This window comes from Protopterus annectens, chromosome 1.part0 (assembly GCF_019279795.1).
Source record: "Protopterus annectens isolate FY-2018-M chromosome 1.part0, PAN1.0, whole genome shotgun sequence".
In the NCBI taxonomy this organism is placed as follows: domain Eukaryota; kingdom Metazoa; phylum Chordata; order Ceratodontiformes; family Protopteridae; genus Protopterus; species Protopterus annectens.
Genome location: NC_056725.1, coordinates 456,807,272 through 456,824,732, shown reverse-complemented (window position 1 = coordinate 456,824,732; position 17,461 = coordinate 456,807,272). Strand labels below are relative to the sequence as shown.

The 17,461-nt window shown below is 40.5% G+C and overlaps 1 protein-coding gene across 2 annotated transcripts in view; it reads left to right on the top strand.

Moving 5' to 3' along the window:
* Positions 1-17,461, top strand: part of LOC122792842 (epoxide hydrolase 1-like) — a 1,170,497-nt gene that overhangs the window by 579,459 nt on the left and 573,577 nt on the right. For both annotated transcript variants that reach the window (XM_044060405.1, XM_044060411.1), the window contains one exon: positions 15,029-15,209. In XM_044060405.1, the coding sequence (XP_043916340.1) occupies positions 15,029-15,209 (181 nt within the window). The remainder of the gene's footprint in view (positions 1-15,028; positions 15,210-17,461) is intronic.

Here is a 17,461-nt window from a genome sequence, read left to right as displayed (position 1 = left end):
ATATAAGTGGGAACGTGTTTTGGGAGTGTAATGCATTGGCAGATTTGTAATAATTTCCTACAGAGTACCGAAATATTAAGCAATCAAATGGCTATAACTAAGGAAATGATTCTTGCGGGCTGAGACACAGGATCTGAATTGTCTAGATGTTGTAAGGTCTCATTAAGTTTAGTTCTGTTCACTGCAGAAAAAGCAATTACTAGAAAATGGAAATCAAAGTCTAAACCATATTTGAAGTATTGAATATTATAAAAGATGTAAAATAACTATAAGAGGGATCTTTAGAAAAGGGAAGGAGGAAATTAAATAGAAATAAATGGAAATTGTGGGAGCAATACATGCAGACTAATGTTCAGGAGGGGGAGTAGTGAGGTTTAAGGGAAGGCAGGATTTCAGCAATTTATGTAATGGGCTGATGACAGGTACAAAGAAAGACAATATCTGGTAAGTAATGTATATAAATGGAAAAATGTTAATATGGTTTGTTTTCTTTCCTGTTAATGTGTGTTTACCTATGTCTTAAGCAATAATTTAATGAAGATGTTTAAAAGAGCATTCACAAATATGCAAATTATGCTCATTAAAAAAAAGAACTGTGAACAGTAATGTATGAATTGAGAAAATTCCATGAAAATGTTTCTATTAAAGACATTCAAGTGAAGCCATACTACATACCCTTGCAAAGTGTATTCAGAAGGTCTCTGTACAAGATACCTCTGGGACTGCACTGGATGGTACCTAACCTACAGACCTGTGATCTGAAAGTGAAGTACAGGCCAAGCAAGGAATTGCACTTGGCAGATACTTTGGATAGACCATATTTACCAAAGAAGTATAAAGTATTGTTAGAAGAAGAATTGGAAATCCTTTTGAGTAATACTTCAGTTATTAGTGCCAGTAAAAAGTTAAATAATTCAGAAGTGTGCTGACACTGACTTAGAAATACATTAATTGAAACAAGTTATAGAGAGAAGATGGTTTGACCAGAAAATATCTGTAAGGAAAGAAATGTGGCTTTATTTTTCATCCAGGAAAGATAGAATTAAATAATGATCACTGACCACAAATAGGAAATTCATGAATCCAACTGTAATAAAATAAGCACTTTCATCCCTAACCATGGGACTTCATCAGAATGTTTTCATGTTCTGATGAAGTCCCATGATTAGGGACGAAAGTGGTTAACATTTTATTTAAGTTGGATTCATAAATTATCCTATTTGTGATCAGTGATTCTTATTTTTACCATACTCCATGGTGTCCTGCGTTTAGCATTCCTTTTTTGGTTACTGGTTTACTTCCGAACGCTTGCCCATTGTTTTGGTACTAGAATTAAGTAATGTCTGGGGCTTGATGTTCAGACAAAATAATAGTCTCTTGTGAAATAAGATAAGAAGAAGAAGAGGGGTAATGTACTAACCAGGAATGTGACTCATACAGAGTAGGTAGTACTAAGTGATGCCCTCAGCAGTGCATACAGTAACAAAAATCCAGAGGAAGAGATTTTAGTGAATGCAGTACTTGGTAACTGAGTGAGTACAGATTTGTTCCTGTCCAAAGAAGCCATGTTTTTTATATTAGTAGACTTTTATTATTAGTTTGCTGAAATAATCAAATTGACAGATGCAATAAGAGCAAGGGACATTAATGCATTACAGTCTTGAATTCTTCAGACTGGGATACCTAACAGTATCATATTTGATAATGGTCTTCATGATAAAAGGAATTTACAAAATAAATATACAATTTATTTCATGACTGTGCATTCAAAAGCTATTACAAGCCCAGCAGACTGTGATGAAGAGAGACAAGTGGAGAGAATTATCCAAACACTGAAGATCATATGAGCAAGAGTAGTAGCAAAGCCTGTACAGATTGTCATCTCACAGTTTTGAAATGTACTACTCCTTTGCAAGAACTCAGTCTCACATCAGTTTGATTGTTTATGGGAAGAAGGTCAAAAGGCAAATTATGTACATTTGTGTTATAGCATCAATATGAAATAAAGAAATACCTCAAAATAATCAGACGAGACAGAAATATTGCTATGATCCAAACTACAGAGGACTACAGAAATTTACTAGCAGTAGAAGTGAAGCAAGTACATAAAACACATGTAACATTTACAGCCTTAAGTTGAAGTAGTTGGTCAAACAGTTGGTACCAAAACCCTTTGTTGCTCATGGGGAAGATGTAAAGATGTAAAGATGAAACTGCAGACATTTGTTCAAAACAAATATATTGAAGATCCAGGAAGAAGAGCTAGGAGTATTATATCAATGCTATCATAAAAAAATACAGATGCTGGAACTGTAATAATCAGGAGAAAGGAGAGAGAGACTTCTCTACTTGTATATCCAGGAAAATCTATACTGCATCAAGAACCATCCCAGATGGAAGTTCATTTGTCCAGTAAGAAAATAAAGTCCTCTTCTAGTGTCAGGTTAACAGCCCTATTACATTCTCCAGATATGAAGAGCCACCAATGAAACCAGATACATAGAGAGTTTCAAGACCTGATCCTGGAAAAGCACTGAAAAGTTGTGTGCACTAAAACATCTTTTGACTGTGTACAAATGATCATATGTTTATTTTAAAATGCTATGCTGTGTTTAGAGTTAATTTAAAATGATTATTGTAACATACTACAACATTGTATTAATATGTATACATACATATCTATGTCTGTCTTTCTCTATATTAATATGTATATATGATTATATGCCGCTGGCTCAACCAAGCAAAATATCAGACTCAAACTAATCGTACACAGCTGTTCAAAAGTACAACTTACCAAAAAAACTTTTTTTTTGAAAGATGTTTTTATAAGGGGACAAACCCCACTGTACCACCACACCCCCTGATAATTCTGTTTAGTAATTCTGAGATAGCACTGTAGTGAGGAAAGTGCAAATTCACCAGTCGCTGCTGTAAAGCGATCTTGCATCAACAAACAAGCCAGTTTGTGCTGATTTTCGGTCACCCATACAAGCTTTTTTCACTTCAGTGAAAGGAACTTTCAACCCATGGTTTCTATAGCATTATATACCATATATTATATATATATTTATATATGTATATACATATATAAACACAAATAAGATTGAATGTATGTATATCTAACTATAACTGTCAATGTGGCTACAGAAAGATGTATGTCATACCTCATGGAGGCTGGAAACTCATCCTCTTATATGGTATGTACTGATCATCGTGACACCCATTTGTTACAGTGCCAATACAGTTAATTCTGCATGATTAGGATTCTCCCTCTTCTGGTTCCCTACCAGTGGATGCAATATTTGTGGTCTCATTAATTTGATGAAAGAACACTGTGAATGCTACTTTAAGAAGCTGTCCCCTCTCTTAAAGGCATACATTTAATGGTTAGGTACTGAACATGCTATGCAGGCTAACTGTAATGGTTTGGGACCTGGTTATGGAGTCCTGTTGTCATCTCCAGGAAGTTTACATCACTAGTCAAGCTGTTCTTCAGGTGATTTACACCTCTAGTCAGGCTAGAATCTGACTTCCAGCACCTGGTTCTGAAGGAGACATAGTGTACTGAGTGCAAGAGCAGTGTTAACATGCATGTCAACTATAGTAGATGACCCAGATGTTATTTCATTGAAAGCTGTTAGAGAGTTCAGAGTAGTGCAATGCCTGAACACAATGCTGAATGTCAAGGAGAGCGTAATCTTAGATAGGTTTGGCAAGAAGGTGTGTACTTTACCATCCTGAACATTAGGGTCATCTTTTATGAAATACATGTGGTGAAATACCGTGCAACATTTTCTAAAAAATCATCTGGCTCAAGGCATTGCCAATATCACTGTTAAAGGAAGATCAATAGCAAAGTTTCTCAAACTGATGGAAGAGGAAAGCATGTAATGAAGTGTGAGCCCTTCTCGGTGGTGTAGAGGGATAAAGCTCTGACTATGACCCAGATGACCCGATTTCAGTTAATAACTGTGGCACTGAAAGAGCCAAGCTAGGGAGAGTGGCAAGGAGTGGCTTATCCTGCTTGTCTGTCATGGGGAGGAAGTTGTTACTTTTTGTTGTTTGATAACTTCCTTGTAAGTGGAGACTTGCATGGCACTAGTGGCAGGATCAGAGGATCTGGGCTTAATAATCCCAAGCCAGTGATGGTAGTCCTCATGGAGTGTGTGTGTGTGTGTGTGTGTGTGTGTGTGTGTGTGTGTGTGTGTGTGTGTGTGTGTGTGTGTGAGAATACATACATTGGGGGAGTGTTTAGGAAACCTCCATTATGCTGTGGGTGTCCACATCAGCCACCAAGAGCAAGTTTAGGACCATAGTAGAAACACTCCCGATAGCTGCCTCTGTGATGGATATGACAAGGATTGTGATCACCCTGGTGACAGGGAACAAATAGGCACTGCAGGCAACTTGACAGTTGGCCTAAGTTAATTCTTGGGGACTTCATACCATCATCACAGGAATGACCAAATCAACTTTCTTGAGACCCTGTGCTTAGGAGGCATTCCTAATCATGCATATTGTCTTTTCCAGATGATGTGAATGGTCAGCAACTCAGTGTCATTAGGCAAAAAAATAAATATTTTTTGTGGCTACTTTTCAGGAGAGCTTTGAAAAACTATAAAGGAGAGAAAGAAAATAATGTGGTCCATTAAGTCAGTCATGCCCTGAACACCAATCATGATGTATTCCATATTTCACCTGCGAACTAGCTGTGAGGAACACTTTGTTTCATTCATCCCTACAAGCCTTTCAAGGCACACCTTACATATTGCTTTGGTTTCAGTATAACTTATTGTGGTACTGAATTCATTGCATTCAGTGTCACAAGTAAGCAATTTAAATGTGAAGAAAATGTTTTACCTGAACAAGTAAGACAAAAAGCTGCAACACTTGTTCAGTTTAAAAGTTTTTTGCCTCACATTTAAATTTACTGTGACTCTGTAATCCAAGCAGTTGCTTCCCAGCCTGTTCGCAGTCAGGAATTTGAGACCTCATTAAATAACTGCTGGCAGGCATGAATAAATTAATTACTGTCCCATCTCCTGTCCCCTAAATATCTAGGAAACTAGCAATCTGTGCTTGTGTTTTATAGGAAACCTAAACAACTATTAGCAGAAAAGACTGTTTATACAATTCCTGAAAAAAGAAGAAATCCAGAAGGGATAAAAAAGGTCAGCCTTGACAGGCATGGTTCAGAAGCCAGGGACAGATCTCTCTCTACAATAGCTGCAGTTTTTGTAGTGATAACTGCTTGGTAGATCCTCTTTCTACATGTCTTCTCCATCTTGAGGTGTGAAACTTTCACTTCATAAACAGCATTGTTTTTTGCTTGATCTCATTGAGAAGAGTGAGGAAAGTTGTGTCCACTGGATACATCACAGAGTTTTTTTAAATTTCCCCTCTGAAGGCATTCTTTCTATACCCAAAGGCCGGAGACAGTATGCATTTCCCATAATTAAGCAATGAAAGGATTCTTGCTTTAGAGAGAGAGTAAGGAAGAGGGTATTAATCAAGATCATTCTAAATTAAAAAAAAAAAAAAAACAGTGAGAGAGATTTAGTGCAAAGCCATCGTAAACTTGTTAGGTTCAAACAGTTGCTGTCTTTACAGCCCTTGCTTCTTCTTCACCACAGGCATGAATGATGTCTTGTTATACATCCCCATTCACAGGGCTCATAATTTCTCAGATTCAAGATGGAAGACTCTCACTACCTGCTCATCTCCTTACTATTTGGCGTTTTTACTGTACTCAAAGTTTTCACCAAATATGTGACAGCTGTATTTGTTCATATAGAACTGAACATGGTTCATAATTACTGTTAGTCTGATTGATACAAGACCAGTCAGTCTCCAAACTCCAGAAGACGTAATGTTTTCCAATGCAGTATATTGAGAGCTTAAAAATTTCACTGAATGCACATAATTTTGGTCTAACGCTGGTAACAGAAAATAAACTTTTATGGCCATTCAGGATACCAGAAGGGGCATTGTCTCTTTACCTCAGAACAGATAAGCTGATGAAGGGCATTTATTCTATTTTTTCTTTACCATTTCAATGCAGAAACATCCTTATACTGGGGTTTATGTCATCCTGTGTTGTTGATACCAAATGCCTGACTTCACATGAGAAAGATTCAGAGGTGCCTAAAGAGCACCTGGAATCAACACACACACACACACACACACACACACACACACACACACACACACACACACACACACACACACACACACACACACACACACACACACGTGCACATTGACCAGTTGCTGCTCTTGAACCTGGCAGTAACTGGAGAATTACACTGGTGTACTTCTAGGTCTGCAGGAGTCCATGCCTCCCCAATGCCCCATCCCACCCATGAAATGGAAAAGAGTCTGACAGCAGACACCTGAGCCCCAACTTCCAGCAGTTTCAGGCCTAGGATTCTTCATTAATGGAACAGATGAAGAAATGCAGTTGCAAGGAAGTGATGGTCATGCATATATGCCCTGCTAGCCTTCTAGTCATTTTTGAAGACAGGAACTGTATAAACTATGACAAGACAATTTCACAGTGATGTGCAACATTGGATGAGGAAAATGTTAGTCTTACTGTTATATGTAGGTAGATATCATGGCTTGGTTCGTGGCTACAAAGCTCAGCCTTCACTTAAATATACAGCTGCAGTCAACAGAACATACTGTGTGCATACAAGTCATGGCTGCCCATGAATGAATACATGTTGAACAGGAAAATCCAAGAATGTTGGACAGGAAATCTTTATTGTACATTGCAAGAAATTGTGCCCTCCTTTCACTCTTTTTGCATTTCAACTGAATCACTTAGGGGATTCACCAGACAGCATTTTTGCAGACCCAGTTGCATTAGCAGACCACCACATTTCCCCCAAGACACTGCATTCTTAGGCATTGACAGTCAGTGCATTTTCAGTCAAGTGGAGTCAGTGTCTTCTTTATGCTTTTCTGTAATTTTTCTTATTATAAAATTACTCTTTAAGGTAAGAAAAGAAAGAGCAGAACTCATCCTCATACCTCTGAAAATGACATTTATTTTTCAGAGGTACAGGCAAACATAGGAGGATTGTGGCTGACAAAGTTCGCAGATGACTGCAAACTAGGCGCCATAATTGATACTCCAGCGGACACAAACATCCTTCAGAGAGGACTCATAGAAACGGATAATTGGTGCCAGAGCCATGGCCTAAAGCTTAACGCCAAAAAATGTATAGTCATACCCTTTGGGAAAAACAAGGTACCCACAAATTACCACATAGGTGGTAATCCATTAATCTGGAAGAGGTAATCAGGGACCTAGGGACCCAGGTTGACAGTAACCTCTCATTTGACACTCACATTGCCAAAGTGGTTAGGAAGACATTCTATATTGCCCACCTTATCATGAAGGGTTTCACATCTAGATCAAGTGAGGTCATTGTGCCCCTGTACTCATCTCTTATTAGGCCAATGATTGAGTACAATGCCCCATTTGGGATGTATCTTACCCGACACCTGCAGCAGTTGGAAAGACCCCAAAAGTTCCAAACCAAGAGGATAAAGGGTCTTAAACATATGTCATATGCTGCCCGACTGAAAAAACTCCAGCTCTATTCAGTCGCATACCGCCTACTCAGAGGTGACCTGTGCCTAACTTACAAGGCCATGTCCAATCCGGAATTAATGGACATGCTCCACCTCAAAAAATCCAAATCCATCAGAGCCACGAGAGCAAGAGACTTAAACCTCAACACAGAAATAAATAGGACATGCTGGAGGGACAGATTCATAACCCAGAGGCTCCCTACACTCTGGAACAGAATCCCAATCCATGTTAGGCAGAGCCCCTCACTAACTCTATTCAAGAGAAGTCTTGACGAGTGGATGGGAGATCGTAGGTTTACCCCGGGGGTCATCTCTGTGTCACTACTAGACAGAGGCACATTAAACTAAACCCTAAATGGGCATAGTATTCTCATCCTAAGGGGTGGTGAAAGCCACACACACTCTGGCTAGGCTTATAAATGCCCTAGGGCAGATAGCCTAGTACGAACCTATGAACCATGGCAAATTTGTTTCTCCCAGTTGTTTCAGATGACAAGTGATGAGCCACTAGTCCATCTAGCAGGATGTGAAACTATTACATATAATTTTAACAGATCTAGGTTCTAGTCCTTGAAGAAGTCAAGAAAATGCATCATATCCATTCTCACTAAGTGTTTTAGCCATCCTGAAATAGACCAGAAGACAGACTGTGAAATAATATATGCCCAGATAGACTAGATTCTGTCACAGTGGTGTGACAAGAAGGTGAAATGCCTTATCTGCTGCTCTGTGCCAGTAAATGTTCAAATAACTCTCTGCTGTCTGTGAACATAATTTGCCCTACTGTTTGATCAAAGTGTACCCATCAGCTATCTGTTATGCCACTATCCCAGTGGAGCCCCATGTGTCTGGTAACACTGCTTATGACTCAGACTTCAGCAGCTCTGTAACTCCTATGAACTTATTGTGCATGACTATAAGACATATGTATGCCACAGGAATATAGTCTATGCTTACTTCTTCTGTCTCCAGTATACTAGCACAAGGTACCTTGAGGCACTGTAACAGCTTCATTATGCTCACTAACAGCCGTCTGTTGTTACTTGCATGTATGGGACAGATGCAGGTACTTAAAATGAATTCAAACATCACAAACCACATGGTTGATAGAAAAAAGCACTGACTGCGAACCAGATGACCCAAGTTCAAGTACTGGAACAGTAGGGTGGAGGAGGGTGGGTGGTAGAGGCAGATGCTGGCATACATACCGTAGGAGAAGGGGTATTCCTGTTGACCAGTTGCCATCATGCAGGTGATGGCTTGCTGGCAATGCGTAGGAACATAAAATGGGGATGTGAACTTGGTCCAGGCAAACTAGTGATGGTTGTCCTGTTCTGGAAGCATGCAAAAGCTGGAATAGGGCATAGCTGGGTGTTTTGTGGTGAAGCAGATCTCACTTCATTTACCAAGGGGTGGGGTTAGAAAAGCCCTGATAGTTGCCAGAATAACAGCATTGTCTCATTTCAGGGAACAAATCAGCAAGGGACAGCTCTTGCCATGAGAGGAATGAATGGTACAGTTGATCAGAAGGGGCTGAAAGTCAGCAAGCATTGTAAAAACAAAACATACACACAGACACTCGCAGACACACACACACACACACACAAACTCAGATATGCTGAGATGCTAAAAGAATTCTGTAGTGAAACATTGAAGGCCTCCTATGTGCTGTACTCACCTTCATCAGTCCCCATTTTTATGTTTTTACATGGGGTCAGTATGGCACATCAGCTGTTGCCATCTTTCTTGATTTAGAGATACTCTCGTACCTTCTTCAAAAGTAATGCCTGATGGTGACAAGTCTTCTCTCATGCAGTCCATTCACTTCTTGGCTGGATTTCATTGTCTCCTCTTGCCTTCTACCTGTCTGTTGAAAATCTGCTTTATCAAATTGTCTTCTGCTTTCCTGCAAATGCAACCTACCTTAACCTGTACTCCTTGACCTTCTCTGCAATCAGTGATATTGTGGCTTCCAGTATGATGCCCTAATATTCTTCATCTGTCTCAGTGTGCATCCTACTATCTGTCTTGAACATTTTATCTACATCACTCAACCTTCCTCAGCTGCTCAGCCTTCCCCTGACCAGGTTTCTGTGCCATAAACACTGGTCACAACAACGTTTTGGACACCTTATGTTTGAGCTTCTTTGACATTCATCTGTTACTCACTATCCATGACACTTTGTGCTGGCTGCCTACAACACCTTTGATTCTAGCTGTAACCTCCTCATTCAAATTAGTTTTCTCCTCATCCATACATCCGAGCTAATTGACGCTGTTGACCTCTTTCATTATTTTCCCTTCTGCCTCATTTTATGGGTTCTTCTGATCTCCCCAATTTGCTGCCATGCCCACTGTTTTGTCTGTACTCATTTTCATCCCATGTTTCTTCACATTTGCATTCCAGTCCGCTGTCATTTGCTCAAGTTCCTGTTCAGTTTCCTGTAATGCCACATCATCTGCATGCAGCAGCTTTGTTGATCTGTCCCCTCTGACCTGTTTGCTAATATAGTCTAGTATGTACAGGTATTGTCACAGAGTTGAATCCTAATGCACATCCATTTCCAATAGGAACCCCATTCTGAGCCTGAAGCGCTCATACTTGTGTTACTTTGTCCTTGTATGTAGCCTGACAGTTGGACTCTTTTATCTTCTCCAGTTTCTTCTTCACTGTCTTTCTAACTGCAGACATTGAGTCGGTTGTTCATCATCCTGATCTGAATCTATATTGTTCACTTCCCATCTTCCTTTGTGCTGCTATGTGTATCTGTATACCATTCGCCCTCTCCTGCACTTTCATGTAGTTTGGTATTTCTTTATTGTATTACTTGCAATTGTGAATGTCCCCTTTGTTCTTGTGCACTAGGACTAAAATGTTTATTCCCCTGTCATCTGGGATACCCTTTGTCATGATGAGTACCCACAGGTGCCATTTATTCCCTAACATACCCAGCATCTTGATCATATCTGCCTTGACTTCATCTGAGTCTGACATTTTCTCTGATTTAATTTTCCTTTTACTTGTGGAGTGGGTTCTCTTTCCTGTTTTGTCTTAGATGTGTATGTGGCAGTGTAGATGCTTTGAGGTTTTCTTCATTCAGAAACTACTAGAAGTACTCTTCCATCTTCCCTTGATGTCCTCTGGTCTAGTGAACAGATTGTTGTGCTGGCATCCCTTATGAATAGCCTATGCTATTTTCTTTATCCTGCTGTGTTTGGCTTCCAACCTGATAGAGTTTCTTTTTGATATCTGTTGATTCACTTTCCAGAAGATGGCAGAGTTTCTCTGATACCTTCTTCTTTGTCAATGTGACTTTTCTCTTAGGCTGTTTGTTTTGGCTTGTCTTGTCCATCTTTTATGCCTCCAACTTATTCCTGCACTCTTTTTTTTTTTTTTTTGGATAACTTCCTGGACTTCTGCATCCCATTGCCAACATTTGTAGGTTCTGTACTTTTACATCCAAACCCCAGCACCATGCAAGTAACTCAGTAGCAATTCACATGACAGTACCCTCTTTTAACACAACAAATGTGAGTTACCCAGGTGACATGCCCAAGCCATACAGCTTTTTTCCCACACTTTGACCCCACTGCCTGGCAGTCGTCAGTCCTCATCTGATCATTTAGCCCTTTTGTTCCCTGTCATCTAGACAAAGATCAACTGGGAAGGGGCATAATTAAGCCTTTCAAGGCAGTCTGTGGTCATCTTTCCCTCCACTCAAAATCATGATTCACCATCACAGAAGACAGTTGGATAAGAGTTATTGTGTCCAGAGGCTGTTTCATTCCATTTTTATTCTCCGTCAACATCTTTATCCATTGCCAAAATTTCCACCCATTCAGGCAAGGGCTGCTTCAAAAGAGGTTCTTTCTCTTCCTGCAAAATAGCCATCCAGGAGTTCTCAACAGACCAGAGAGGGTCAGGATTCTATTTGAAATTCTTTTTGGTTCCAAAGAAATCTAAAGAATTCAGGCCTATATTGGACCTTAGGCTTCTAAACACCTACGTAAAAAAAAAAAAAAAAAAAACATTTCAGTGCAGTCAATTCTGCTATGTCTCAGGGAGAATGAGTGGATGTACTTGGTGGATCTCCGGGATGCTTACCTTCACATAAAGATAGTGAAGAAGTCCAGGAGGTTTGTGCAGTACTGAATTGGGGCCAGTCATTAACAATTAAGAGCTCTGTTTTCTGGTCTCATCACAGCCCCCAAGATGTATACCACATGCATTGTCTGTCGTAGCAGCTCATCTTCAGCATCAGCAGTACAAGGTTTTCCCATAGTTATATGACTGGTTCCTGGCTGCTGCATTGATGGAGTCTCTCTAGAAGGCCAGGGATTATCTTCTACATCTTTCCAAATTCCTAGGCATTTCTATAAACTTACTGAAATCCCATGAGCTCCACACTGAGGTTAGTCTTTCTAGGATGTCACTTCGATGCCAGCCTTTCTATCGTGTCTCTGCCTCAGGAAAGGATTCAGATTTTACAATCTGCAGTCAATACTCTTTCGCTCACAAACTTCCCAGTTAGTCCTCAGAGTCTTAGGCTTGATGGCATCCTCAGTTCTGATGGCGGAATTTGCTCATTTTCAATTGAGAATCCTTCAGTAGCTCCTGCAGGCTAAATGGTCACAAAGTTTGCATCCTATGTCCAAGACCATAATTACACAGCCTCTTGCAAAAAGCATCTTCAGTGGTGGCTTCAGGCTGCAATGGTTCAGTAATGAAAGTCTTTCCAAAATCCAGGCTGGATAGCGACTGTGAACACAATCGCATCCTCCCATTGGTTAGGGTAGGCTCGTAGGGGGGCATTTCGAAAAGAGAATATTCCAAGGTTTTTGGATAGACAATGAGACCAACTTTTACATAAATGTTCTGGAGCTGAGGGCTGTTCTCCTAGTGTTGCAGGAACTTCATGACAGATTTTCTTAGAGTGGGATTTCTATACAGACAGGCAATATGACAGTAGTCTGGTTTGTCAGCAAACAAGAGGGAAACAGGTTCTGTCCCTCATGACAGGAAGCTATGAGGGTCTGGCAGTGGATGCTGACCGCCCACATTTTTCTGGTAACAATACACATATCTCAGGGGGTACTCAATTGCCTTGCAGACAGGCTTAGCATGGATCTCCCAATGCCTTACAAGTGGCCCTTCAGTCCAACAATAGCCAAGGTGGTATTCAGTCTTTGGGGCACTTTTTTGCCACCCCACTCAACACCAAGTGCAGCAACTATTTTGCCATGAACCCACTCTGAAATAGCCATCAAAGGATGGCCTGCCTCAGCAATGGCCCCCAGGGCTCAGTTATGCATACCCACCCCCTCCACTGATATCCCGATTTCTGCAGAAAGCAATGAGGCTCAAGGCAACAGTCATCCTCATAGCCCCGTTTTTGCCCAGACAGATTTGGTTTCCCCTTCCAAGGCCTCACTTAAGGGGAGCCTTCTTGGCTCCTAGATCCAATCCTGGACCTTGTCACTTACCCCTCAAGAGAGCTTCACCCAGACCTACAGTTTGAAATTAAGTGCTTGGTTTCTCCAATTCCTGTGATGGCTAAGGATGTTTCTTTCTCTCTAAGGAGGTCGTCAGAATTCTTACAGCCTCTTAGAAACCCTTTACTTGCAAGATTTACCAGAGAAAATGGAAAGGATTTGTGTCATGAGCTAATCCAGAAAACATTGACCCCTTCTCTGTTCCTATAGCAGATAACACTTTCTTGCTTTTCTCTTTGACCCAAGTTTTTAGCTTCTCCACTATCAAAGTGCAGTTAGTGGCTGTTTTGAGCTTCCACATTGGGTTTCAGGAACTCTGTCTGGGATCTCACAAACTTTGCAAGTTCTTTCAAAAAGACATCTTTCTATTAGGCCTACCTATTAAAGAGCCGGTGCCACCTTGTGATCTGAACTTTGTACTAGAGGCTGTCACCAAACTTCCTTTAGAGACTGCTTCCTCAGCAGACCTCAGGTACCTTTCTTAGAAGACTGTTTTGCAAGTTGCTTTTACTTCAGTAAGAAGAACCACCAAGTTCCATGCTCTTTCTTCTTCCCTTTTCCCCTTACCTGATTTTTCATAAGACAGGGTAACTCTTAAGAACAAATCCTTCCTTTCTTCCCAAAGTAACTGCTGAAGCAAATATTTATCAGCCCTTCCACTCTTCTTTCCCATTTACTCTGGATGTAACATAGACAGTATTGTTTTTACCTTCACAGAACAGGTTCATTCAGAAAGCGTCAACAGCTTTTTTTTTTTCATTCACTCAAAACAAATTGGGACAGAAAGTGTCCCAGGTATCTGTTTCTTGATAGTCATCTCACTGATATATGACTAGGTTGTAGTCAGGGATTTATCCCTCTATGCTACAGAACTGAGCTGTAACCATACATGTTTAAATAAAAGGATCATAACTACAGAGCCCCACTTCCAGTACTGCCTAGATGTTTAGTCTGTTCTGCATATTGTATCTAGTGTGAGCTTAACCATAGTTTTTTATTGTACTTAGTTATTTGCTGGCTTTGACCCACTGTGGTTCTTGTATAAAGACACATAGTCAAATAAATAATTTATCTTTTTATTGATTATTATTATTATTATTATTATTATTATTATTATTATTATTATTGTTGTGAAGGGCAAAGGGATATCTTTAAGCTTTTAGTTAGATATCACTCTTGCTTCCCGGCCCCAGCAGTATAAACAATAAATGATGGTGCAAGTTACAGTTTCCTTTAGTACTGGACTTCTTCCTAATGGCCCCTCAGCATGAGGAAGTAACTGTAACCCCCCCACCCAGATATCTCAGTACTTTTCAGATTTGATTTGGCCAGAAGACTGACATCTACCTACAGCTTATCCCTTTCATTTTAATAATGACCTGCAGCAGTAATCCTTTTATTTGAGCATTTAGTTATTGTGTTATATCCTATGACTTGCAGTTTTTCAAGGTCAGCTTTCTTTAGTTGAATTCATTTACATCATACCTGTCACTGATTTTCACAAGTCACATATTTACAGTTAGACTGCACATTGAATAAACCTTTACTTTAATATTCCCTTGCTGTACTTGTTTAACTTTATTAAATAACTGCATACTGAAATGATTATTTTGTGATGGGCATACTGTATACTTAAATGATTATTTTGTGATGGCCATGCCTTTTGTATGATTGGACTGCTGCCTCCTTGCCTTAAGATTCAAGAGAGGTGATTTAAACAGTCTGTTGTACTCTGACATGGGCCTGTGCTGGGGACTGGAAGACATTTTTGATTTGTTAGCAGTGTAAACTCCGTGGGGTGTATGAATATATGTAATGGGCAGCTATAAATAGCAGCTTTGTGACTATTTGAAAGTTTTTTTTTTGGCAGACAACATTGTAATAGCTGGCTTACTCTAACAATATTTTGTATGCTTTGTTGTTATTGTTGTAGGACCTTTTTCAACGCCTAGATCATGTTCGACTGTTTACATCTTTGGAGGACAGCAGGTTTCATTATGGTTTCAACCCTATCTACCTCCAGAAAATTATCTCTTATTGGAGAAATGAATTTGACTGGAACAAACAGCTTGGGGTCCTCAACCATTTTCCACAGTATAAAACCAAAATTGAAGGTGAGCCTCTTGCTGCCAAGTGTTAGTACTGTTTTGTAATGTAGTGTTATCACTTTCATCTCCTTAGCCACAACTGGAAAATGTAGGTAGTATCTAGCCCAGTGAAGCGTGGTTTAGTGTCCTTAGGTGTGGATAGTTGTGCACTAGTGTGTAAGTCACCTTTTGAGCGTGACCATAGTAATCCCACCTAAGCTGAGTCAAGGTGTTTCTGTGGTTTTGTGCTGTACACCTTGTGCGACAGAACATTAGAGGTGTCATCTTTTTGCAGTCAGACCATGACTTATAACATCTGTTTGACTGTCATCTTCATTCCTCATAGTATCCACACTGTTTTAAGCTGTCTGCTGCCACCTGGTTGTTGTGGTGGTTACACCAGAAACCTTCCTACCATGGAAAAATTAAGAGTACTTCCCATGTGCTGGCCATGTTGTGCAACAGTTTTTACAATTTCTTTCTTTTTTTTGTAATGAAAGCATGTTTTAAAAAGTAACAGATATCATCCAAATATTATCAGAATATTTAAAATGCCAGGAAAGCAGTTCTTGTGTTAAATGCCATGAGTATAAATGTATGTCAGTGTTACTCATTTTTGTGTATGTACTTCACTTGATTGCATGTCTCCTTTTTGCCTTTTGTATCGTCCTCAGTGGTTTTGACTGTTTATGTCTAACCTCTGTATCTGATGTTATCCATTTCATTATTCTTCATGACTGGATCTTGGATCCGATGTCAGATCCGATCCGGCACTTCATAGACTTAGAATCAAGGTTCGAGCGCCTCCCTCTCCCATAATCACTTTCTACACTCTTCCCCTCACATCTCTGATATGCAACAGGCGTGATTCCTGGCTCTGAGCAGTTTTTCAGGGAAGATTTCTATAAGTTTCTCAGTTAAGTAGTTTTTTTCATTGATTTATAGCAAATTATTCTTTCTATCTTTCCTCCCCTCCCTTTTTTAGCTGCCATTGGTGTTAGGTCTTGTTTAGTTTTCCCCTCACTTCCTTTCAAGGCATTTGGCACCTTTAGTGACTTTTTCTTTAGGAGGTTACTTCTCCCTTTAGTCTAGACTTGCGTGTTAGTGGGGAATATTTTCTGCCTTTTCTATCTTTGAGCTCCTCTTTTGTAGTTTTTCTCTCTGCTTGTTAATTTTGGTAGTGTGTATGTGTGAGTGTGTGTGTGTGTGTGTGTGTGTGTGTGTGTGTGTGTGTGTGTGTGTGTGTGTGTGTGTGTGTGTGTGTGCGTGTTTTATATCTGAAAAGGACAAGCCCATGGTGGGTGTTAAAAGATGCTCTTCTGGTCGGCGTAAGATGCCTAACTCTGAAGCCCACAAGAACTGTGTCTCTTGTTTAGGATCCGACCATCTTGATGCTGATTTCTCCATTTGTTTTGCTTTCAACCCTCGGGCGTTAGTAGATCACCAGAACAAGTTACTGCTGAAAGGTATGGTTTAAGGGGTCCCTTTGTGTCGGGCTTCTCTTCTGCTGGTGGCCATAACGAATCCAAGAGAAAAGCCCCTTCTGCCTCCTTGGGTGCTTCTCCTCAGATGTCACCAAAATGGTATAGGCACTTGGATCAGAGATCCCTGGATCTGAAGCTGTCCTTGACCATTTCAGATCCAATGTCTCAGGATCTGTCTTTAGGTGTCAAGGTCTCCACGGATCAGAGGCCCTCATATCTTATCACCGTTACCTTGGATCCATTGGCCCTCGGATCCAAGGCAGGCAGGTCAACCAGCATCTGAGCTGAAGTGTTCATCGATCTGGTGTTAATTATTGAGGGCTCCCCAGCAGGATCTTCACAGGATCTGAAGCTTTCAGCTCCTAGGCATAGGAGTCATTCTCAGGATCAGGGACAGCATAGGGTGGTGGTAGGATCCAAGCAGGCTTCTCCAACTAAATCCACCCACTCTTCGGCCTCTTCCAGATACTCCAGGAGCCTCTTACCTTCTGATATGGACAGGATGATGAGGAGTTTTCTTAGGGCCCAGATAGGGATGGGTTTCTTGGCATCACCAACCTGGTCAGGCTCTGGTGAATCACTGGTTCCCAGATTGCCTTCTTCTCTTCCAATTCCTCCAGTTTCAGATCCCAAGAACCCAGTTTTCCTTAGGGAAGCATCAGCAGATCTGGGAATACAGGTTTTCTCCACTCTGTCAGGGTCCCTGGCCAGCTCTATTCCCCTGACATTAGATCAGAGTGGGTCTCGGCTCTGAGAGCTCAGCACCAGGTCCCTGGGGAGGGGGTCAGATCTGGA